This window comes from Schistocerca nitens, chromosome 2 (genome assembly GCF_023898315.1).
Source record: "Schistocerca nitens isolate TAMUIC-IGC-003100 chromosome 2, iqSchNite1.1, whole genome shotgun sequence".
NCBI classification, from domain to species: domain Eukaryota; kingdom Metazoa; phylum Arthropoda; class Insecta; order Orthoptera; family Acrididae; genus Schistocerca; species Schistocerca nitens.
Genome location: NC_064615.1, coordinates 1,178,134,933 through 1,178,159,027, shown reverse-complemented (window position 1 = coordinate 1,178,159,027; position 24,095 = coordinate 1,178,134,933). Strand labels below are relative to the sequence as shown.

Below are 24,095 nucleotides of genomic sequence, written 5' to 3'. Positions count from 1 at the left end.
CCAACTTGGATGACATCATTGCCGCTGTCTTGGATACATCTGGCAACAATGGAAAATGGTGCAGAACATAGGTTGCCCCAATACTCTCTTGTAACTGTATATCAGAGTATATCTAATATGGCCTATTATTTGCATGTTTTGCTTTTAGTATTGTACTATGTATTTGCATATCTTGTAATGTTATGCAAGCTTGTAACTAATATATTTTTTAAATTTTACAGTGTTTTTTTAAGTTTTCAGATATTTACTGTATGTCTTACTTTTTGGGTATTCTTGCTTTTAGCATTGTACTCAATAATGGTGTGGAAATCTGAAATCTAGATTTTACAGGAAATATACCGTTTAATGGTGGTGTATTACATAAAATAGTTGAAGGGTTAGATGATCGTGGAGGCTGAATAAAGGTAGCAAGTTATCAGTCTGACTTGTTATCTGAAGTAGAAGCGGTAGCAGGCTTCTAACAAAGAAACTCAGTATAGGTCGGTACCAAAGGAGAGAAGGAAGAAAAGAGTCTTGCTGCTAGATAGTAGCCGTGGGAGGGATGTAGGCCAGATGGTAGAGGACAAATAGGTAACAGGGTACCAAGTCACAAGTATTGTGAAGCACCCTGATCCTGATAACAGAGGTAGTATGGCTTCTCTTTGACGAGGAGTTGGAGCAGGGAATGGCCAGCATAAAAACAGAAATTACAGCATTACAGGATGACCTGGATGAAACAGGTGTAGCAACTACCCACACAAGAGTGAGTTTTTTGGAGGTCCTGTGGTGCCGTGACTAGCCAAGGATTAATACCGCTGATTAATAACGCAGGATTGATCAGGCTGCTCCAGCTGAAATGAGATCGCACATGAGTGCAGTTTCTGTTGCTACAATTAGGAGAAGGGGGTATACCAGGCACGTCCTTCACCTGAATAGGAGAGCGAAAGATGGATGAGATTCTTGCAGACAATGATCAGGAGGACTCTGTCACTCAAAGAAAGATCCCTGTTGTGACTGGTGTGAGAGGCGCACCTTTTCAAGGTTAGAATCAGCATTCAGGCACCTTGTTAGGAAAGAAGATGAATTAACGGAAGAACCCCATAAAATGCTTAAGAATGCACAGAAAAGTTAGGTTAACTTATTTGAATATAGTATCAGAGGATTGGGTAATAAGGCAGAAGAGATTCTAATCTGTTTGGAAAATTTAGAGAGGTCTGAAAACATGAACATCCTGTGCCCATCTCAGCCCCACATAACCAGAGGGTTAGAAAACTCAAGATATAAAAATTACACTCGAACCATCGTACTGATATAGGAGCTTTTACGTATGTTGAGGCACAACACAAACTCAAAAATATTGTGGCTAGTGGATTTTGTGGTGAACAGCACATGGAAGCCTGTGGTTGCGAATTAGTACTGAAAAATAGTTCACTTTTCATTGTAACTGTATACAGTCTCCTGCTGGGAAATTTTTAACTATGTGTGAGCAATTTGGATTCCTGACTACGGTGTTTTCTGTGTAGGTTTTCTAAAGGATTCTCATAGGAAATATGATCTGTTATCCTTTTCTGAATCCTACAATTTAATCTCAGTAATTAACTTTCCAACACGGTTGGACAAAAACAGTATGACCATAATTGATAACGTTTTCATTGGCGAAGGTCAAGGGAAGAAAATAACTATACACCCAGTAACAAATGCTATCTCTCGTCATAACGCACAGTTAGTTTGGATAAATAACGTAGTGCCCTGAATTACTGATATTCCCCAGTGGAAATAAGATTAACTTATGATTTCAGAAAAAAAAACGTTTTCAAGAAAAGTTTACAGCAAAATCCCTGGGATGCAATTTATTATGAACAAAAATGCTGACACGAAAGTTAATGTATTCCATGACAAATTCATGTCATTATCTGAAAAATGCTTCCCGTATATGCTAATGAGGAAGGACACTAAAGAGCAATGTAAAGACCACGAAGGAACTGAACTATCTTCAGAAAGGAAAAGGAAAATGTATCTGTTGGTAAAAGCGAATAGAGATCCCGCAGTAGTTGGCCACTACCAAAAATACTCAAAAGTACTAAAAAAGCTTATTGAAAATAAGGAACATGCACTTTATGTCAGAAGCCAGTAACTCTGACAACGGACTTAAGGCATATAGAATACAGTCAAACGAGAACAATTGGCCAAACAGCAGGACAACATCACTATTGAATTAAACGGAAGAAATGTATTTAATAAGCATTTCTTAAACATAGTAGAATTACAGAGACAATATGAGGGCAAACAGTTTAAGAAAAAAATCACTGTAGTATATTAAAAGATCAACTCTAATAAAATTAAATCATATTAATAAATCACCAATGCAACTCGGTGCTGACCACCTTAGGATATAAAGTCAGATCCATCGGCAACGGGAAGACCTCGCCGAAAGAGTTACTGCATCTGCGGGAAACTTCCTGCAAAAAGGGTTACAACGAGACACAAATAAAGCCAGATTGAAAAGAGGAGGGTGGGAAAACCAGAAAAACAAGAAGTGTGGCGTTCCTGTCATATGCAGGGCCGTAGATAGACAAGATCGCGAGAAAAGTGGAGAAACACCAGATGGAGACCGTTTTCCACGCAACACGAAAAATTGAAAACACAAGCTAGGACTGCTAACGATGGGTGCTTAGTGTACTGAGTGCGAGTGTGGGGTGCAGTATATCGGACAGGTTCTGAGACTTGATTGTCAAAGAGGCGGTACAAATACGTTTGCACAACGGTCTGTTGGACTGGTGCATAAGTCCGTAGCGTTTTTCACTGTAACTTGGGTAACTTTTCGATTCCGCGACTGCAGAAATCCTTGGTTTTTAGGTGAAGAATTTTCCGAGCCATATTCGGAGCGCATTTTCAGCCGGAAAGGACGTTACTTAAAGGTTGTTCGATAGACACCGGAAAAGGCGAGAATCAGGGGGCGCAAGATCAGGTGAATAAGATGGGAACGGGATGACTCTCCAGCACGACTCCTGTACAACGTTTTGCGTCAGTCCAGCAGGGTGCAGCCGGACGTTACCGTGGAGTGGTGTGACTTCGCGCAGTCGTCCTGGTCACTGTTCTTGATGTAGTGGACTGTTAAGGCAGCCAGTCCACAGTGACGGGTAGCCGAAAGGCACACGTACACACACGCCGACTGGCGTTAAGTCTGAAACAGGATACGTGATGAAAGCTATAAAGAAAAGAACGGAGCTTCTCGTATACTTAACTTTAATTTCTTGTGGTACATTTCTCTTGATAATACAAGTGAGACTCTCTCCAGAGATGGTTAATGGCGCCTTGCTAGGTCGTAGCCATGGACTTAGCTGAAGGCTATTGTAACGGTCTCTCGGCAAATGAGAGAAAGGCTTCGTACGTGTAGTCGCTAGCAATGTCGTCCGTACAACTGGGGCGAGTGCTCGTACGTTTCTCTAGACCTGCCGTGTGGTGGCGCTCGGTCTGCGATCACACAGTGGCGACACGCGGGTCCGACATGTACTAATGGACCGCGGCCGATTTAAAGCTACCACCTAGCAAGTGTGGTGTCTGGCGGTGACACCACACTTGACAATCAGTGTCAGCAGTGATGGTGACGCATCGGGGAATCAATTCTTAGTACATCACACCGTCACTGTTTCACCATATGCGTAACATAACCTTTTATGGAAGCGCACAGGCCTTTTCGAAGAGTTGCTGCTCTATTAATAACAATAACAACACTCAACACTCAATGACCGTTCAAATTACCGTATAAATTACAATTAAACAGTCAAGAATAATGAGGTTACCAAAAGCCACATAGCTGTACGAAGGTCCTTTACTCGCACAACTACCGGTTTCACGTCAGTATAGACACATATTCAGGTTTGTAATGATTATATTTCCATAATGTAGATGCACAATTACGGAGTCCCAGTTTTAGGGAAGTTATTCACGTTAAAACTCAAACCATTTTCTTGCTGTGCTCTGTACAGTGGTATTATCCCCATCAACAGCACGAATGTTTTTGGATACCTCTGTTGCTGTCACCTCTCTGTTGAACTCTAGAAGAAGAATATGCGGTCTCTTCAAAAATTCCGGAACATTCGTAATTTCGCGCGAATGGTGTGTTGGAGCGGAATGCGGTTGGCATACTCGCACAAGCCTGCGTCTGATATGTAACTGCCCGAAATTTCCATGTTGTATGTCTGTTGCTTATCATTCAGTGCTGTATTGAGTAGAACGCCGTGTCGCACAGTTACCGAACTTGGAAATGCGAGAACTAGAGGAGCAACGCGTCTGCATTAAATTTTGCCTAAACAGCAGGCAAATCTTTACAGATACACATCAAATGATGCACGAAGCGTGTGACGATGGCTGCTTAAGCCGTACACGGTGTTACGAAAGATTCACGCGGTTTAAAAATGACCCGTCGGAAGTTATAGATGACACTCTTTCAGGACGTCCTTGGACGTCTACCGACAACGTCGACGTCAGGAACATCAACAAAATTGTGCGAGCGTGTCCGAGAGATTGAAGAAGAAGGTAAACATTTCAGCTGGATCATGTCATTAAATCCTGACACTCTTTTGTCACCAAGTTTACCCCTTGCCTCATGAGTTAAGACCAAAAAGACCTTCAGCTCGCATTTGTGAAGAGCTTTTTGATCGCGCAAGTGAGGACGGGATGTTCCTTAAGAGAATCATAACTATTGATAAGACGTAGATCTACGGTTATGATGTTGAGACCAAGGTTACCATCGGGACGTGTTGCGACGGCTGCGAGAAAATGTGAGAAGGAAGAGGCCTAAAATGTGACGAGACAATGCATGGCTCTTGCATCACGACAACGCAACTGCACATTCATCCCTGTTGGTGCGTGACTGTTGCACAAAAAAAAAAAAAAAAAAAAAAAAAAAAAAAAAAGGAATCACTGAGCTGCCTCATTCTCCGTACTCTCCAGACCTGGCCCCTATGCACTTTACCATTACCTTTAAAGCTGAAAACCTCACTGAAAGGATGACGATTTGCAACGATCGACGAGATAAAAGAAAGTTTGCAGACAGTGCTTCGCACGATTCAGCAGGAGGTGTCCCAAGATTGCTTCCGGAAGTGGATGATTCAAATGGTTCAAATGGCTCTGAACGCTATGGGACTTCTGAGGTCATCAGGCTCCTAGAACTACTTAAACCTAACTAACCTAAGGAGATCACACACACCCATACCCGAGGCAGTATTCGAACTTGCGACCTTAGCGGTCGCGCGGTTCCAGAGTGAAACGCCTAGAACCGCTCGGCCACGCCGGTCGGCACCCGGAAGTAGAAACGGCGCTTGGAGCGGTGTATCAATTGTGGAGGAGAATATTTCGAAGGGGACCATGCACAATAAATAAAAGGTAAGCGTAGTGGAATTTTGTGGTCAAAGCTCCGGAAACTTTTCAACAGACCTCGTATCTCGGAAATGTTCCGATTTCTCCACTTGGCAGTCCATACTCTGGCGTCCGCAGCTCTACTCGCTACCCCCAGTACACAAAATAAAAACGTGTCAGCTCAGACAGCAACAATGAACTACAAATAGAAAAATGACAATCGATAAATAAACCCATCGGAGCCGGAATATCAACATGCAAAACATAGACCCTACGAACTTATTCACCACCGGAACAACGGATTTCATTTCAGCACAACTGCGTAACACGGCAGGAACGCCCCGCTGTGAAGGCTGCACCAGCGCCGAGCCGCGCCGCCTCCCTCCACCGACCCCGTCGCGTTCCCCCATCACCGGGGTCACACCTTCTTCCGGAGTCAGCGGCTAGATAGATACGACGAACACAGCATCCAGACACTTCGCCTGAAGATGGTAGGTGCATAACTTATTGAAACATTGCTACAAGATGACGCCACCATTTGTCACGTAGTATATCTTGTTTCTCTTGGCTTGTGAAAGACGACTATTTTTTTGAACTAACCAGCACTCGACACACATGTATCGTATAGACAGCATTAAAGCAATTTCTCACGTTTACATATATACCTGTATCGTGGTGGCGCACCCCAGTGTTTCCTCTTTATATATTCGCTTCTTTGGGTATGAAATCACGAATTCCGCATAGAACAGGAATCAGTTTCTCGATTAAAACAGATCAATTCTATGTTCCTGAGCTGTGGTAAAAATTGCTGTTTTGAAGAGCGCGCCGCAGCGCGTTCTCTGAAGCAGTCGCCCTCCGATTCTGGCGTTGGCGCCGCTGTAGCAATCGCAGCTTTGGTGTCTCCCTCTGGTGGGAAAGGGGAAAGGTTACCTGTTCACGTGCATTTAAGGGGCGCTATCAGCTCTGCGGTTGGTCAGTCTGAGTGAGGCTGGGTCAGTCTCGCGTCACCAGTTGCTGGTCTGCCTCTCGTTTGCTTTTGTGCGGCATTGGGTGTCTGCCTGTCGTCGGAGTGCTAGTATGGCTGTCGTTTGGATTAAACTTTAAAGCCAGAAAATAAGAGTTGCCACTCTGCCAGTAACAGAACTCAGCTAGTGGTTGCCCGGTCGAGGCTGTGTTACTGCATCTGAGTCTGCGCGTTAGGCCGCCAGTCTGCTCGAGTTGCTTGGGCAACAGTTATTGGCGGTTGGATTGGTCAGTTGGTCGGTCGCACACTGAGACACAAGATGAGTGGTCCGCCTTGAGTGTCGGCGAATGTGAGGTCGCCACGTGAGCCCAGTGGGCCGCGCCGTATAGAAGGGGGTAGTGGCTTCGCGGTCGACACAACAGGAGTCAATCCACCACATCGGTCTGGCCGGTGCGAGCTGCGACGCCATGAGACGGGAGATCGGCGAGCCTTCCTGCGTCCGTTGAAGCGGCTGGCAGCGGACGCTTCGGGAGAGCGTTGTGGGTGCTGTGCCAGGTCTTCGCCAGTAATTTTATTAGAAGTAGCTTCATTTACTTGTTAAATTCTACTTGTTTTCTTGGTGAGGTCACCAGCCGCTTTGTTTTGGTGTCATCCCACCATTCTTCTCCGTTTGCCCACCCGCGGGAAGATGGTTATTTATGAATTGGATGGTCCGTTTTCCCTTGTGGAGTTGGGGCGGCTTAGAGCAATCTGCGGTTCTGGTTGTTCAGTAATCCCCCTGTCAATCTGCTATACCTTAATAGCTGCCTCTCTCATGTTTGTTGGATTCGGTGTTTACGAATATATTGCTTAAGGTGTGAAGGCCGAATTCCTGAAGTATGTTTTTATCTTCCCTATCATCTTGCAAGGTGGTATATGTGTAATGTAGAGCATGTTGGTACATTTTATATAAAACTGCATTCATGGATTTTATTTAAATGGTCATTTTAGTATATACAGTTGCCATCCTTCCGCCGCAAGAATTCTTTTAAAAACAAGTTGCACTTTCGGTGGCAAATAATTTTTAAAGTGAGTGTTTTGAACCATTTCCATCCCGCTTACGGGGTGCATAGTTTATGTGTTTGTGTGAGTTGTTAAAATTTTTAGTTTAAAGTAATCTGGTGTGTTGCAGATTTGCACCAGTGTAGTCTTTCAGAGGTTGTTGTGAGCGGTCGTGACTACGGCCGTATTAAAAGGAAGCGGCAAGGTTCTCGGCCCGAAAGCTCATACTACTATTAAAAAAATTGTTATTTCTGCCTCTGAATAAATTGTAATTTGATATTTACAGCGTGCTTTCTGATTATAATTTTAAATCTGTAAAAAAAAAGGCTTTTAAGAATAAAATGTCCATTTATTAAAAAATATTTTTTTCATATGTTTCTTCAGTTACCATTGGCAACTACTTCCATGCTCATATAGTGTGATTAAATGTGTTGATGGTCTTGATGAATCGCTAGTAAATAAAAGCAAATTCTTAAGAAAAGGTTGTGAAAGTAAATTCACGGTTCAGTTCCAAATATTGAAATTATTCCGAAACTAAGAATCCGATTTTGAAGAGTGTACCGCTTTGGAAGTTGTCCCCAGAACAATTGCGATACTAGTAGCACAAAATACAACAGTTGGATTTTGAAATTCGGAAGTAATACCGATATCCCTGAAATTAATGAAAAGAAACTATATGATGTTTAGTGAGTACTTTCTCACAATCCATCTGAATGAAAACAGCTTTACGACGCCTTAGACGGTTCTGCAAGTAACTGAAGTGAATAGCTTAGCTGAGTCGCCCTGGAGGTCCGGAAAGGTGTGTACTCCTCAGCTCCAGTCCGCACTTAAGTTATGCCGCAGAGCGTCAAAAGGCAGGTATCGTTGGCGGATAGGGCAGCTAGTGCCTTCCGCTCGTGTAAGGCGCTGCCCTGTTCAAGAATTTACGAATACAGCACAGGGAGAGGCTGAACAAGCTCAAGTCTCACCTCGGAGTCGTCCGCAAAGACGTCGTAGTTGACAGTGACCGCTCCTCTGTACACAGTTTCTTTAGTTTCCTCATCCACGACCAGTGAGAAGTTGGCTGAAGCCCCAGAATATTCTCCATCGTCGCAGACCGCATACTCCAAGACGTCCACAGCGTACGGACCCTGCCAAGCAATAACAAGACGTGTGTTACAACAGAAAGAACTAGGTAATCAAGTAAACACAACAAAATTGGTCCTGATGCTGAATCGGGGCTAAGGAAAATCTCGATGATGCCGTATTGCTAAGTTAGTCGTCTTTCATCAGATAATTCAACGAAAAGAGTTCAGGAATACACGCAACATGAATAATCACAATTTGTGAGTTTATATCAATGCTTGCCAACATTTCTTAACCGCCGGAAGGGACACAAGGGTGAAAGAAGACGTATGCAATTCATTGTAATTTCGGCCGTCAATGTGTTACTAAAGCATTCAAACACAGTTTGCAAATACACTGACGGAAGAAATCGCAACACTAACAAGAAGTTGTGCGACATAAACGAAAGTTGGTAGGCGTGTTTCTGCAACTGAAAGAGAGCGTCAAATTTTGCGGAGGTCGCATAATAGTGGATCTAGTAGCGTCACTATGAGGATGAAAATCAGGTTTGCTTCAAATACACGGTGTAACGGTCGTGAGCGTTAGTTATCTTTGAGATTGGCCGTGGTGAGTAGATGTTAGTCAAGAATGTCTTGCAAGAAGACCGGGCTCCGGATAGCCACGTGGCACTACCGAGAGGGAAGACCATCGTCTTCGGCTTGTGGCTCTGGCACATAGCACTGCGTCTGCAGAAGCAATTTCAGCAGCAGTTGGCACCACTGTGACACACCGGACTGTTACAAATCGGTTACTTCAAAGACAGTTTCGAGACAGTCGGCTTGGAGCGTGCATTCCACTGACTCCAACCACGGCCACCTGCGACTTCCGTCGTGTCAAACATGAGTTCATTGGAGGGCAGGGTGGAGGCCTGTTGTGTGTTTTTTTTTTATGAAAACTGGTTCTGTCATGGTGCCAGCGATGGTCGTGTGTTGGTTGGAAGGAGGCCAGGCGATGGCCTTCAACCAACCTGTCTGCGTGCTCGACGCACTAGACTTACAGTTGGAATTATGGCCTGGGGTGCGATTTCGTCTGACAGCAGGAGCACTCTCGTGGTTATCCCACACCCTCTGACTGCAAATCTGTACGTCTGGTGATTCGATCTGTTGTGCTGCCATTCATGAACAGCACACCTGAAGTGTTTTCCAGCAGGATAACGCTCGCCCACAAACCGCTGTTGTAAACCAACATACTCTACAGTGTCGACATGTAGCCTTGGTCTGCCCAATCACTAGATCTGTCTCGAATCGAGCTATATAGGACATCATCGGACAACAACTTCACCATCGTCCACAACCGATATTAAGCGTCCTTGTGCTGACAGACCAAGTGCAACAGGCCTTGAACTCCATCCCTCAAACCGACAGCCTTGACCGCTCGACACAACGTATGCACGTTTGCATGGTTGCATTCAACATTCTGTCGGTTACACCGGCTATTAATGTACCAGAATTTCACATTTGCAATGGTTTATCCCGCTCTTACATTAACCTGTGATCTTGCATTGTTAATCGCTTAAATATGTTACTTAGACAAACGTATTTCGGAAATTTTATTATTATGCATTAATTATTTTTTGGTCCTGCGATTTTTTCTATCGGTGTATTACTACTATCAAACTTCCGAGAGTGCAATGCGTGACAATAAATAGAAGGTAATAGCATGTTTGTGAAAGGCAATGTGCCGAGTTGAGTTCCCGGTCCGACATACTGTTTAAATCTCGTAGGAACATTCAGAGTAATACATATTAGCTACAGGATGAGACATCCACTGTTAAAAAAATTCCAGGTGGCAGCATGCGAGTATTGCGAGGTCAGATTACCGGAGATATGGTTTGTGAACTGGAGATCAAAGTTGTAAAAGAGCTGGCGAAAGAGGCATTTCAGAAGCAGAAAAGGCTTTTAGCTAGTAGTTTGAACGCAAGATTAAGGAAGCTACTGGTGAAATGACGGATATTAAGCGTGCCCCTGTACGGATGTACGGATTAGAAACTCGGACACTGAGAAATCAGGACGAGAGGAGAATTGAAGCGCGTGGAATGTGGATATGGCGCGGGATGGAGAAGTGCAGCTGGAATGATAAAGTCAGGAATTAGGAGGTACTGAGAAGAGTTGGAAAAGTTCGGAAAATGTTGCTAACAGTGAGTAATATTGCCTTCTAGTAGAAGTAACTGAAGTCTTTATTCCAGGGAAGAGAGGGAAGGGCAGAAGAAGATACCAGATGTTGAATGGCGTCAGTAGAGCTCAGCGTGGATACCAGAGAATGAAGACCAAAGCATTGAACATATAAACATTGTGGAGTAAGAGGTCTAAACTTACTGCAAAGCAGATACCCAAATGATTATGATGTTGCAGTCGTTTCCCCACGATATATTTCCTTCAGGAGCGCTGCAGCAGTAAGGTATGAAGGGGAGCCTTTATGTGGTTTGGAAGGTATGCGGAAGCACTGGCAGGTGTGAAGCACTAAGGCCTGGTTTGTTCAGTCCGCGAAAGGCAAGGTTTGGGGAAGGAGTTGCAATCTGATATACAGCTTTAAAATATCAAGTATTTCTCTTAGCATAACGACCATGATGATAAAACTATAGAAATGCAGAGGGATACTGACAACAGTATTCTTGCATGCCGTTCTCGAATCGAATAAGAATTGGGAAAAAATTCTGCACTATGCAAACCACAGCCGCACATCACACAGGCACTTGTGGAGTGCAAGTACGGATGCAGAGACCAGCTCTTGTCTTCGCAACATGTGCTGCGTCACAGTCAATGATGCAATGATGGATGAGCAAAATTCTGCCATTGCTGCTATTAACGTGGACAGCAAAAGAAAGCTGCTGAAGTCAGCTCTTGCGTATCAGCCAGAGGGAAGAAGATTCGTGGGCGACCAACGAACTGGTGAACTGGCAGACTAGAACAAGCAGCAGTGACCCGTCTGTAGCGGGGATTACGATGTTGGAGGTTCTTGCAACAAATCGACACAACGCTTACCTGTGCAAATGTTATTTTGTTCTTGCATCTGACGGTGTATGTAAAACACGAAATCCGTTAACAATACAAACGAAGACATTGGCTGACTGCAGCATACTGTAGAATGGCACAGATAACCAACGTCAATGTGCGTTAAGAATCAGAGCCTGCTGCAAAACTGCTGTAAAATGGTATCTAGAATTGCAGAGAGGCAGCTGTTGGTTAAAGTAACTTTCAGTACGAAAACGAACAGTGGTTTCAATGGATGTCGTAGCAGAGCCTCCTCGAATGATAACATAAGAAATTTGTCACGCATTGAGGCTCTTAGTGGCACAACAGACAACAGACAACAATGTCTGTAAGTCAAAGAAACTACAGGAAAACGTCCAACGAAGTACCAATTCCGTTTCAAAATGTTCTTCCATTGTCCTCGGTAATAGTAAGGGTATTGTTAACAGCAATATTCACCCACTGTACATTCCATACAGTGATAGAGACAATTTTTCGATTAGGTGTATAATCTGGTATACAGAACGAAGGCAACACTGTTTGGAGTCAAATATGTGTGCCTTAAGTAAACAAGATAATTAAATAGTCCCAGTTTCAAAATGCTGTAGAAAAAGGACTGCTGTTCAGAATTATGTCAAATTTGAACGGAATATTATCGAAGGAGGGGGAAATTTCACCGAAACCTAAAAATGTAATCGAAATTTTTCCACTAGATGGCGCTGTAAGCATCATACCATAAATGGGTTTGGCTAATAAAACAGATAAATCACAGTATGATGGCTGTGGTGTGAGTTCCACATTAAGCCAACCATACTTAGCAATGTGCATGGCCACACAAGTTTGACATTCAACAGTAGTGACACAGTTATATTGTTAGGTAAGCCCATCCACCACAGGAAGGTAATCTTACGTCAGATGAGAAATATGATAGCGTAAGCTGTCGCTAGCACACCGGTCGGCAAGCATGTAGCGCGAAGATCGATAGTAGGCGCTGGATACAGCGCGCCTATTATAAGAGAGGCCAGAGACACACTGACAAGCAACACGCCGCCAGCGCCCTCCCGACAGCAAGTATTTAGGCCGCTCACTGGAGGGCCTCACTGGCTCACTCCTCTAGTTTGGCGTCTGTCAGAATACGCATGGAGCACGTGTACTTCATCACAGGCTACGACAGTACATAGCGACCAGATTAGGGACTATAGTTGGACATGTACTTTCCCAGCAGTGAGACTAAAGTATTTAATAGCAAGATTACCGATATTTCTGCAAGAGAACTATTACTGATGAGCTTTTACTACAACAAATGGACTCTGTTCAAGACAGAGAAATGATGATGTAAGCAAAGAACCGTAATAATCCACGTCTGCATTTGTGCTGCAGAAAGAGCATACCGGTCATCCACAACGACATCCTCTCCCTTGCGGTACGAGATCTACAGTGGCGACGAGGATGGTATACTACATTGGCGAACGAGGTTAATTTAGTGGTGAGCTCAGCTATGACCAAGTAATCAAATGGTTCAATTGGCTCTGAGCACTATGGGACGTAACTTCTGAGGTCATCAGTCCCCCAGAACGTAGAACTACGTAAGCCTAACTAACCTAAGGACACCACACACATCCATTCCCGAGGCAGGATTCGAACCTGCGACCGTAGCGGTCGCGCGGTTCCAGACTGTAGCGCCTAGAACCACTCGGCCACCCTGGCCGGCAGCAAGTAATCGCTCCATTAACTCAATATTATGACCAGCAAGTTAAAGCAGCTGCAGCTACATATGAGTTTTTTTTCGCTTGCAGAACAAGCCGGAACAGATGTACCGTCACTGGTACACAGATTTAACGGGCATTACTAGGATGTGTAAATTTAAGTGTAGTTGTGGCAACTTTTACCGTGACTTAATGATCCTCTGTGCAATAACTTTCATTGTCCCAGATGTAGAATACGGAAACATATCTTAAAGTACTCTCATCCATCTCTTTCCCAAGTATTGCAAAGCTTAGAGCAACATGATTCGAGTGCCACAGCGGCCGGTAAGTCTGGCCAGGTCCCAATTTGTCGGGTCGAGTACTCCCTTGTCCGCGACCGCCCTAAACAGCCACAACAACGAGTGCGTACATAGCCGCGCGGACAGCCAAGTAGACATGTAAACAGGCCGGTGAATTTAGTGAGGTGTTGCCCTAGATGTTTTGCTCGCCATAAAACACAGGATTGCCCATTACGTAACGCAACATGTTACACGTGTGGGAAAAAAGACCATGTCGAAGCAATTTGTTTGCAACGGCACAAAAACGCTAATTTTGCCCGCTACCAGAAAAATAAGGCACGTGCACATGCAATGGACGCTGTGTTTTCATAATCTAGAAAGGGTAGTGATAAAAGTATGACTAAGGTTCTGCCTCCTTCTCGTCCTAGCGCTGTGCAGCAACGTTCTAACAAACTGTTCGTCTCATTACGAATTCTGGCTGTCGTGTGAACTTTCAGTTAGACACAAATGCCTCAGTAACTTTGCTTAATAGTGCCGTGTTCGAACAGTTAGACTCACCACACCTTTCTAAATCTAGCAAGCACCTCACTGCTTACAATGGACAGGACATTCTAGTGCTTGGACAGTGCAGTTTGCCTGCCACTTGCAAATCTCGCATTATGACAATGAATTTTACTGCGTTTAAATCAAGAGACAATGAGAACGTTTTCGGTTTAGATGCTTTTGATTCGTCTGGACTTAGCATCCAAGGCAATGTTCTTCCAACGTCGGTTTTTAGGCCCAAAGACAATGTAGATAGCTTGTTTAAAGAATTTCCTGAACTATTTTCGGAAGAAAATGGAAAAAGCTAATAATTTTGTATCACATGGTACATTGAGAACAATGCACATCCTAAGTTTGTCCGGGCCCGACCCGTTACAATTGCTTTATGAGACAAGGTAGCCAGAAAAATGAAAGACTTGTAAGAATTTGGTGTAATTGCTCCCATTCGAGCTAGTAAATGGGAAAGCCCTCTCGTTTTGTTGCCTAGGCCTTCTGGTCGCATTCACATTTGTGTGGACTTCAAGTCTACAGTCAACTCCCATACAGCAGTTGACACTTATTCATTACCCCGACCTCAGGAACTCATGGTTCAAATGGTTCAAATGGCTCTGAGCACTATGGGACTTAACGTCTGAGGTCATCGGTCCCCTAGAGCTTAGAACTACTTAAACCTAACTAACCTAACGACATCACACACATCCATGCCCGAGGCAGGGTTCGAACATGCGACCGTAGCGGTCACGAGGTTCCGGACTGCAGCGCCTAGGACCGCTCGGACACTCCGGCCTTCCAGGAACTCATGGACAGGCTTGGTGCAGGACGTTACTTTTCTAAGACAGACTTACGTGATGCCTACTTGCAAATTCCACTGGGTGAAGAATCACAGAAAGTGTTTGTTGTAAACACGAACTTACGACTGACTGTTCAAGTATTTGCGTTTACACTTAGGCAGTGCTTCTGCACCCACCAATTTTCATCATTACTTGGAACAGCTGACTGCAAAGGTATTATTTAGTTCAAAGTACCTTGACGATATTGTCATCTCAGGTCGTACACCAGAGGAACACATTACCGATTTGGGTACTCTTGTCAGAAGCAGGACTCAAGTGTCTTCTCGAAAAGTGACTTTCTTCAAACTGAACCACAGTACTTAGGTCATGTATTAAACAGTCAGGGTGTGCACTCCGTCCAGTCTCATTTGGTTGTAATCCGTGACCTGCTGTTGCTCGCAATGCCAGTCAGTGCTAGGCAAGGTGACTACAGTCAACACTACGAAGGTGACATTCGGTTCATAACGAACGCCGCACAGATAGCGGCCCCATTGCATAGCTTGCGTCGGAAAAGTGTACCTTTTGTGTGGACTAAAGACTGTCAATAGGCATTTCAGGAACTCAAAAATGCTTTGCTTGGTGACAGATGTTTAGTGTATTTTGAGTCTGTCAAGCCGGTAGTTTAGTAGGTCGTCGCTTCTTCCTATGGAATCGGCGCTGTGCTTTGGCACAGAATTGGTGCACAAGACACATCTATTGCTTTTGCCTCAAAGTTGTTAACTCAGTGCAATTATTCACAAATTGAGAAAGAAGCTATCGCTATTGTGTATGGTGTGACAAAATTTCATCATTATTTGTATGTTCGAAATTCTTTTAATGACAGATCACAAGCTTTTGCAGTCCTTGTTTCATCCGTCAAAGCCGGCTCCTGCACGCACTGCACAAAAATTTGCAACGGTGGGCTTTGCTGCTATCTCAGTATCAGCATGAAACTGCGTTCAGACCTACGGCAAAGTATGGCAATGCTGACGCCCTATCTCGCCTTCCGATTGGCCTTAGACTTGGTGCCAAATCGATGCGTAGGACTCTGAATTGATGGAATCTTTTCCCTTGCACTGCAGAAAAATTTCACAGGCCTAGGAAGCACACCCAGATCTCAAAATTTTCTTACACTACATCCGCACGTCTCCGCCTCGTGCATTGAAGAGTATCCATAACTCAGTTATGTGCCGAAATTTTGCACGTGGACATAACCTTTTAGTTCATCAGGGTGTTCAAAATGACAGTGGACAATCGCGTGTGCTTATTCCCATAGTGTTGCGAAAGGATGTGTTGAGATCGCTCCACCAGGGACATTGGGGAATTGCTCGCACTAAACAGTTAGCGCGACGGCACTGCGCTTGGCAGGGAATGGACGCCGATATTGAACAGATGACGTCACAGTGTCGCGCATGCGCTGAAAATCAATCCGCTCCGCCACAGGCATTCTCAAATTACAAAAATAAATCTTAAAAAAAAATCGGAAGACAGAAAAACTCACAGAAGAGCGGAACGGTGTTGATGCATCACTACATAACAAGCGCACTAGACAAGTGTTAATAACAACAGGGGAATTTCTTTGCAAACGCATTTTTTTTTTGCCATCAATCTTCTGATTGGTTTGATGCGGCCCGCCACAAATTCCTCTCCTGTGCTAACCTCTTCATCTCAGAGTAGCACTTGCAACCTACGTCCTCAATTATTTGCTGTATGTATTCCAACCTCTGTCTTCCTCTACAGCTTTTGCCCCCTACAGCTCCCTCTAGTACCATGGAAGTCATTCCCTCATGTCTTGGCAGATGTCCTATCATCCTGTCCCTTCTCCTTATCAGTGTTTTCCACATATTCCTTTCCTCTCCGATTCTTGCGCAGAACCTCCTCATTCCTTACCTTATCAGTCCACCTAATTTTCAACATTCGTCTGTAGCACGACATCTCAAATGCTTCGATTCTCTTCTGTTATGGTTTTCCCACAGTTCACGTTTCACTACCATACAATGCTGCACTCCAGAAGTGCTCAAAACATACAGGGTGAGTCACCTAATATTACCGCTGGATATATTTCGTAAACCACATCAAATACTGACGAATAGATTCCACAGACCGAACGTGAGGAGAGGAGCTAGTGTAATTGGTTAATACAAACCATAAAAAAATGCACAGAAGTATGTTCTTTAACACAAACCTACGTTTTTTAAATGGAACCCCGTTAGTTTGGTTAGCACATCTGAACATATAAACAAATACGTAATCAGTACCGTTTGTTGCATTGTAAAATGTTAATTACATCCGGAGATATTGTAACCTAAAGTTGACGCTTGAGTACTACTCCTCCGCTGTTCGATCGTGTGTATCGGAGAGCACCGAATTACGTAGGGATCCAAAGGGAACGGTGATGGACCTTAGGTACACAAGAGACTGGTACAGCACATTACGTCGACATGCTAACACCTTTTTATTGGTCTTTTTCACTGGCGCGCATGCACATTACCATGAGGGGTGAGGTACACGTACACACGTGGTATCCGTTTTCAATTACGGAGTGGAATAGAGTGTGTCCCGACATGTCAGGCCAATAGATGTTCAATGTGGTGGCCATCATTTGCTGCACACATTTGCAATCTTTGGCGTAATGAATGTCGTACACGCCGCAGTACATCTGGTGTAATGTCGCCGCAGGCTGCCACAATACGTTGTTTCATATCCTCTGGGGTTGTAGGCACATCACGGTACACATTCTCCTTTAACGTACCCCACAGAAAGAAGTCCAGAGGTGTAAGATCAGGAGAACGGGCTGGCCAATTTATGTGTCCTCCACGTCCTATGAAACGCCCGTCGAACATCCTGTCAAGGGTCAGCCTAGTGTTAATTGCGGAATGTGCAGGTGCACCATCATGCTGATACCACATACGTCGACGCGTTTCCAGTGGGACATTTTCGAGCAACGTTGGCAGATCATTCTGTAGAAACGCGATGTATGTTGCAGCTGTTTGGGCCCCTGCAATGAAGTGAGGACCAATGAGGTGGTCGCCAATGATTCCGCACCATACATTTACAGTCCACGGTCGCTGTCGCTCTACCTGTCTGAGTCAGCGAGGATTGTCCACGGATCAGTAATGCATGTTCCGTAGATTCACTGCCCCGTGGTTTGTGAAACCCGCTTCATCGGTAAACAGGTAGAACTGCAACGCATTCTCTGTTAATGCCCATTGACAGAATTGCACTCGATGATTAAAATCATCACCATGTAATTGCTGATGTAGCGACACATGAAACGGGTGAAAGCGGTGACGATGCAGTATGCGCATGACACTACTTTGACTCAGTCCACCTGCTCTCGGAATGTCCCGTGGACTCATGTGTGGGTTCATGGCAACAGCAGCTAACACACCAACTGCACCCGCTTCTCCTGTGACGGGCCTGTTACGGACCCGTTTGCGTGCTACGACCATACCTGTTGCATACAGTTGGCGGTAGATGTTTTGCAATGTGCGGCACGTTGGATGCTTTCTGTCCGGGTACCGTTCTGCATACACCCTGCAGGCTTCAGCTGCATTTCGTCGACACTCGCCATAGATGAGTATCATCTCCGCCTTTTCAGAGTTTGAATACACCATGGTCACAGTTCCTACAATACTACACTATCACAGGCGTCTGGTAACACGGTGTACTGCAGTTGGTCTGCGTGCGGAGACGAATGCAGAATAACAATAGCAGCAAGCGCTACATGCGGACACTGCGACAGCTAGACCAAACCACAACAGTGCTCTACAGCCACACTCGTAAACACGGTCGTCATCGTAAACATGTCCCTGCAGATGCTGCTCGCCGACCGTGGCCCGTGTTTGTTACAACACGCATCTGAACGTCGGAGGTTTCAAGCGTCAACTTAGGGTTACAATATCTCCGGATGTAATTAACATTTTACAATGCAACAAACGGCACTGATTACGTATTTGTATATATGTTCAGATATGCTAACAAAACTAACGTGGTTCCATTTAAAAAAACGTAGGTTTGTGTTAAAAAACATACTTCCGTGCATTTTTGTATGGTTTGTATTAAACAATTACACTAGCCCCTCTCCTCACGTTCGGTCTGTGGAATCAGTTCGTAAGTATTTGATGTGGTTTACGAAATATATCCAGCGGTAACGTTAGGTGACTCACCCTGTATATTTCCTGAAATCTCTTCCGCAAATTAAGGCCGATATTGGATATTAGTAGAGTTCTCTAGGCCAGCAATGCCCTTTTTGCTATTGCTAGTCTGCTTTTGATGTTCTCCTTGCTCTGTCCGTCATTGGTTATTTTACTGCCTAGGTAGAAGAATTCCTTAACCTCATCTACTTCGTGACCATCGATCCAGATACTAAGTTTCTCGCTGTTCTCATTTCTAATTCTTCTAATTACTTTCGTCTTTCTCGATGTACTCTCAATCCATACTCTCTACTCATTAGACTGTTCATTCCGTTCAGCAGATCATGTCATTTTTCTTCACTTTCATTCAGGATAGCAATGACATCAGCGAATCGTATCATTGATATCCTTTCACTTTGAATTTTAAATCCACTCCTGAACCTTTCTTTTACTTCCATCATTGCTTCCTCGATGTACGGATAGAGCAGAAGGGGCGAAAGGCTACATTCTTGTCTTACACCTTTTTTTAATACGAGCACTTTATTCTTGGTCGTCCAGTCTTACCTCTTGGCTGTTGTACATATTGTATATGGCTCGTCTCTCCCTACAGCTTATCCATAATTTTTCTCAGAATTTCGAACATGTTGCACCATTTTACATTGTCGAACGCTTTTTCCAGGTCGACAAATTCTATGAACGTGTCTTGATTTTTCTTTAGTCTTGCTTCCATTATTAACCGCAACGTCAGAATTGCCTCTCTCCTGCCCTTACCTTTCTTAAAGCCAAACTCTCGTCTTCTAGCGCATCTTCAGTCTTCATTTCCGTCCTTCTGTATATTATTGTTGTAAGCAACTTGTATGCAAGAGCTGTTAAGCTGATTGTGCGATAATTCTCGCACTTGTCAGCTCTTGCCGTCTCCGGAATTGTGTGGATGATGCTTTTCCCAAAGTCAGATGATATGTCGCCAGACTCATACATTCTACACACCAATGACACTAATGTGAATAGTCGTTTTGTTGCCACTTCCCTCAATAATTTTAGAAATTCTGATGGAATGTTATCTATCATTTCTGCCGTATTTGATCGTAAGTCCTCCAAAGCTCTTGTAAGTTCTGCTTCTGATACTGCATCCCCTATCTCTTCTAAATCGACTCCTGTTTCTTCTTCTATCCCATCAGGAAAATCTTCCTCCTGTAAGATTTTGAGGACAGAACAACAACTGTGTAAGCTGTAAACATTTTTGGTTTGATGTTGCAATCTTATCACAGAAATACAGGCATTTACACAGTTTACAATGTGACAATGTTACGACAGTTGTCAAACGAACGCATCTCGTCCTCAGAAAGTGAAAACGCAACAATGGTAAATTTTAACTAGAAGTTTCTTTACAAAATTATTCTTACGACTACGTCATGATGTTGGCCAATACTATGATAAATCATCTGATTCCGGTTCAAAGTTCGGTATTATTTAGGATGGCAATCAAGTCTATGGAGGATTGTTAGTTTTGTGACAAGTTGACCAAAAGATTACCCGAGGTCGCTCGAGTTTACAGTGGACGCAAGCTGGTGAATCAACAAGTTTATGCCTCTGCTCGCGGTATTTACCTTAGCTGCGATGAGCTTTCGTCTGCGTGGCTGCTCTCGTCCTGAATTCCTATAAAAACTGATTAAGCCTTTTGCTGATTTTTCCAGCAGAAACTCTTCCTATTTTCTTGTTATGCAAGAAAACATGTACTTATCCCTAGTCTCGGAATATGGCGATATGCAGGAGCATGGCTCGAGCAACGTGTATATTAAAATGCCCTCTCAGTCGTCGCAACAACAATTAACTAACTGGCTGGTTCGTTCCTCCACAGTTGGAGCTCAACGACACTACAGCTAATATCTAGCTGAATGTCAGCCGCAGTGAATGCAGTGTTCACACAAATTTCTCCTCTGCATCATACAGAGTGTTATGCGCCCCGTTCTGCACTTCGTGCCAGTTCAAAGATGAGTCGCCCAAAATTTCGCTCCTTTCATGTAGCCGAACTGTCTTCCCACCTGGGTTCTTTCGTTCTCCACATCATGGCTTTTTTTCGACCAATAGGAGCGTTCCTCTTATTTTTGCGGAATCTCTTTCTGCCAATCGCAAGGGCCCTACCATTAAACTGCATCGAAATCTTGTCATTTCACTCCTTCCTAGTTCGTTTCCGCCAGTCGTACATTTTGTGCCCACTCCAGACGCCTAAAAGTTACGCGCTTACATCAGATGCCGGCCGCGGTGGTCTAGCGGTTCTAGGCGCTCAGTCCGGAACCGCGCGACCGCTACGGTCGCAGGTTCGAATCCTGCCTCGGGCATGGATGTGTGTAATGTTCTTAGGTTAGTTAGGTTTAAGTAGTTCTGAGTTCTAGGGGACTGATGACCACAGATGTTAAGTCCCATAGTGCTCAGAGCCATTTTTACATCAGATGTGTTCACGTGATCGACTGCGTCACTGGTTTTGTTTGTATCCATTTGGAATTCCGAAATGCAGTTTTCTAAAGCTTGTTTCTGTCCTACTGTCTGGTCGCTGACTCCCGCTGCAGGACGCCTCCTGAGAACTTATTGTGGTGCCTTCCTTGGTGCGGCCTCTGCTTCTGCCCTTGCCTGCTTCTACATAAAACGTTTCCTCTCGCTGCTTGTTTCACATTCTGCTCATTGACATGCATTGTATAGGAACGGTGTGTTAATACCGTCGTTTGAGTGTCATCACATACTTATAGGCAAATCTGCTTATTACCGCCGAAGTAAGTTAGGTGTCATATTCACCTTCCCATTACGATGTAAGGTGCGAAATTGACATTCATTTATTCCGCCACCATACATATCCTCCTTCTTCCGTGTTCAGTTTTGCGTTGGGTCAATCAATGGTTGAGAAATTGATTGAAGTCAGTGCAAAATTGTTTGCAACTCCTGACTGTAGCAATTGACATATTTACTAACCAACTACCTATTTTAATATTTTGTATACCTTAATCAGTGATTCGATCTAGTCTCCTTATCATTCTATTTTACTGGATTTCATGTTGATGGATCCGAGTTCTTAAGTGATGTTCTCCCTTCTTTCAAAATTTGACACTCTTTCTATTTTTTGATTTTTATGCAATTCTGTTTAACTAATCTAAGTTCCTTTTCTTCCAATATAGTTGTCTACATTTTAATTTTAATTCAAACACTCTGAGCTTACCTATAAATATGTATCATCCCTAAAATTTTTTTAACTTTGAGGCTAAACTATTTTCTTGATTACCTGATTAATGTTAAATGATGATGGATATGTATTGAAGTTGAGGAAACCTTCATTTAACATTATCTTCCCCTCTTCCAATATTTTTCAATTTATCTCCAGCTTTCATATCAATCATACTCTAAGAAAGTTTCATTTATTATAATAAAGCTTTATGATCTATATTAAACTCAACCGAATCATTCTCATGACTTTACAGGCATAATCCTATTCAACATCCGTTGTTGCCATACTGCGGTCGCGAAGTGGGGCCGAGGCTGTTTCCCAGATAAGTTACTGCAATATGATGATGTATTACTATATTTTTTAGTTTTTAACGTTGTTCATTATGAACACATCGTAGTTCCTTTTCTTCTGAGGAAGGTTGGGTTATTCCAACTGAAACGTAAATCTAGGTAAACATTGCAAATGAGGCTGTTGTTAATTTAAAATTAATATTTATACAGTTGCTGAGAGGGACGCGAAATGTTGAAAATATTATGTTTATATGTTCCCCAATATCATAAATGTACGCATTATAACTTTACAAAAATTTTCAGATTTGACTTCTACAAACATATTAAATTTCTAACCCTACTAATTACTTTACAAAATTTAAACCGACATCTTGGAATACTTAAACCCATTCATATTTATATATCCTCTATTTTTGACAAACATATCACACATTAGACTCTTAACCTTCCAAGAGATGTTAATATTAGGATTTCTTAATTTAAGCATGTTGAAAAATATGAAACACAAAGAAATATTATTCATATGTCAAGAATAAAGTTTTAGAAACATCGTTAGTAAAGATCTATTGCTAACACCTAAAAGTCTTCAAATTGAAGTATTTTTAAACACAATTGTAAAAATTATATTTTTTCTGTTTGTTCGAATAGTAGTCTCTCACAGACAGTTCTTTCTCCTACATATTTAACATGGTTCATTGAAATCGTCACTATTTTTCTCGTGTGTTTCGACGTGCCTCCGTCGAACATGGAATGACGGTCGGCCTTGTGCTTCGCCGTGTTTCTGTTGAGCATGGAATGACGATTGGCATGCGCCTCGCCTTGTTTCTGCTGAGCATGGAGTGACGGCCGGCAGAGAGAAAGGTTGCTGAAGGTCTGAGCGTGTTGTGAATGCGCGGTTGCCTTTGATCCATTTTTCATGTGCCCATGGTGACGTTGTATTGGTGATCAGTTTTTGGCAGCATAAAACTTTTCTTCTTCAAATGGTTCAAATGGCTCTGAGCACTATGGGACTCAACTGCTGAGGTCATTAGTCCCCTAGAACTTAGAACTAGTTAAACCTAACTAACCTAAGGACATCACAAACATCCATGCCCGAGGCAGGATTCGAACCTGCGACCGTAGCGGTCTTGCGGTTCCAGACTGCAGCGCCTTTAACCGCACGGCCACTTTGGCCGGCTTTTCTTCTTCATTCACCGAATCTTTATGTTGGTTCATCTTTAGTATATTCGGCTCTAGGTATTCATACGAGTAGTCATCTCCTATTTCTCAGTATGACATCTGGGGATGTTGCAGTTTGCCATAAGAATATCGGATATTTATATTGCTAGAACAGTTAAATTGGATTCTCGTTGTTAGTTACATGCAATAATGGTCTTGTATGGGAAGGGATTTGAAAAGGTTTCTTGATCTGGTTCAGGCTCTTCCTTCTTCCAGATTTTCTGCTTGGCATCTTCTGTTCTTGGTGCATCTTGCTGTCTTCTCACTTGTGTCTTCGTTCTCCTCTGGACCTGGAATTGGGATTGAAGACCTGTTTAATCTCTTTATCGTTTAATCCATTCTTATGGTGTCTTCTTTGAAACTGTTGCGTATTCTTTTGTTATATTTGGTTGTTCGCCTAGACAGACTGGACAGCCTTACATCGTTTTCTTGCTTCGTCCCATGGCTATTCAGAGGTTGTTTCGCATTTGTTGAATTCCGTAT

The 24,095-nt window shown here is 43.5% G+C and overlaps 1 protein-coding gene across 1 annotated transcript in view; it reads right to left on the bottom strand.

The window, feature by feature from the left end:
- The window catches only part of LOC126234820 (uncharacterized), a 147,051-nt gene that overhangs the window by 90,301 nt on the left and 32,655 nt on the right, over positions 1-24,095 (bottom strand). Inside the window, exon 2 of the mRNA XM_049943566.1 lies at positions 8,314-8,475. Within this exon, the coding sequence (XP_049799523.1) occupies positions 8,314-8,475 (162 nt within the window). The remainder of the gene's footprint in view (positions 1-8,313; positions 8,476-24,095) is intronic.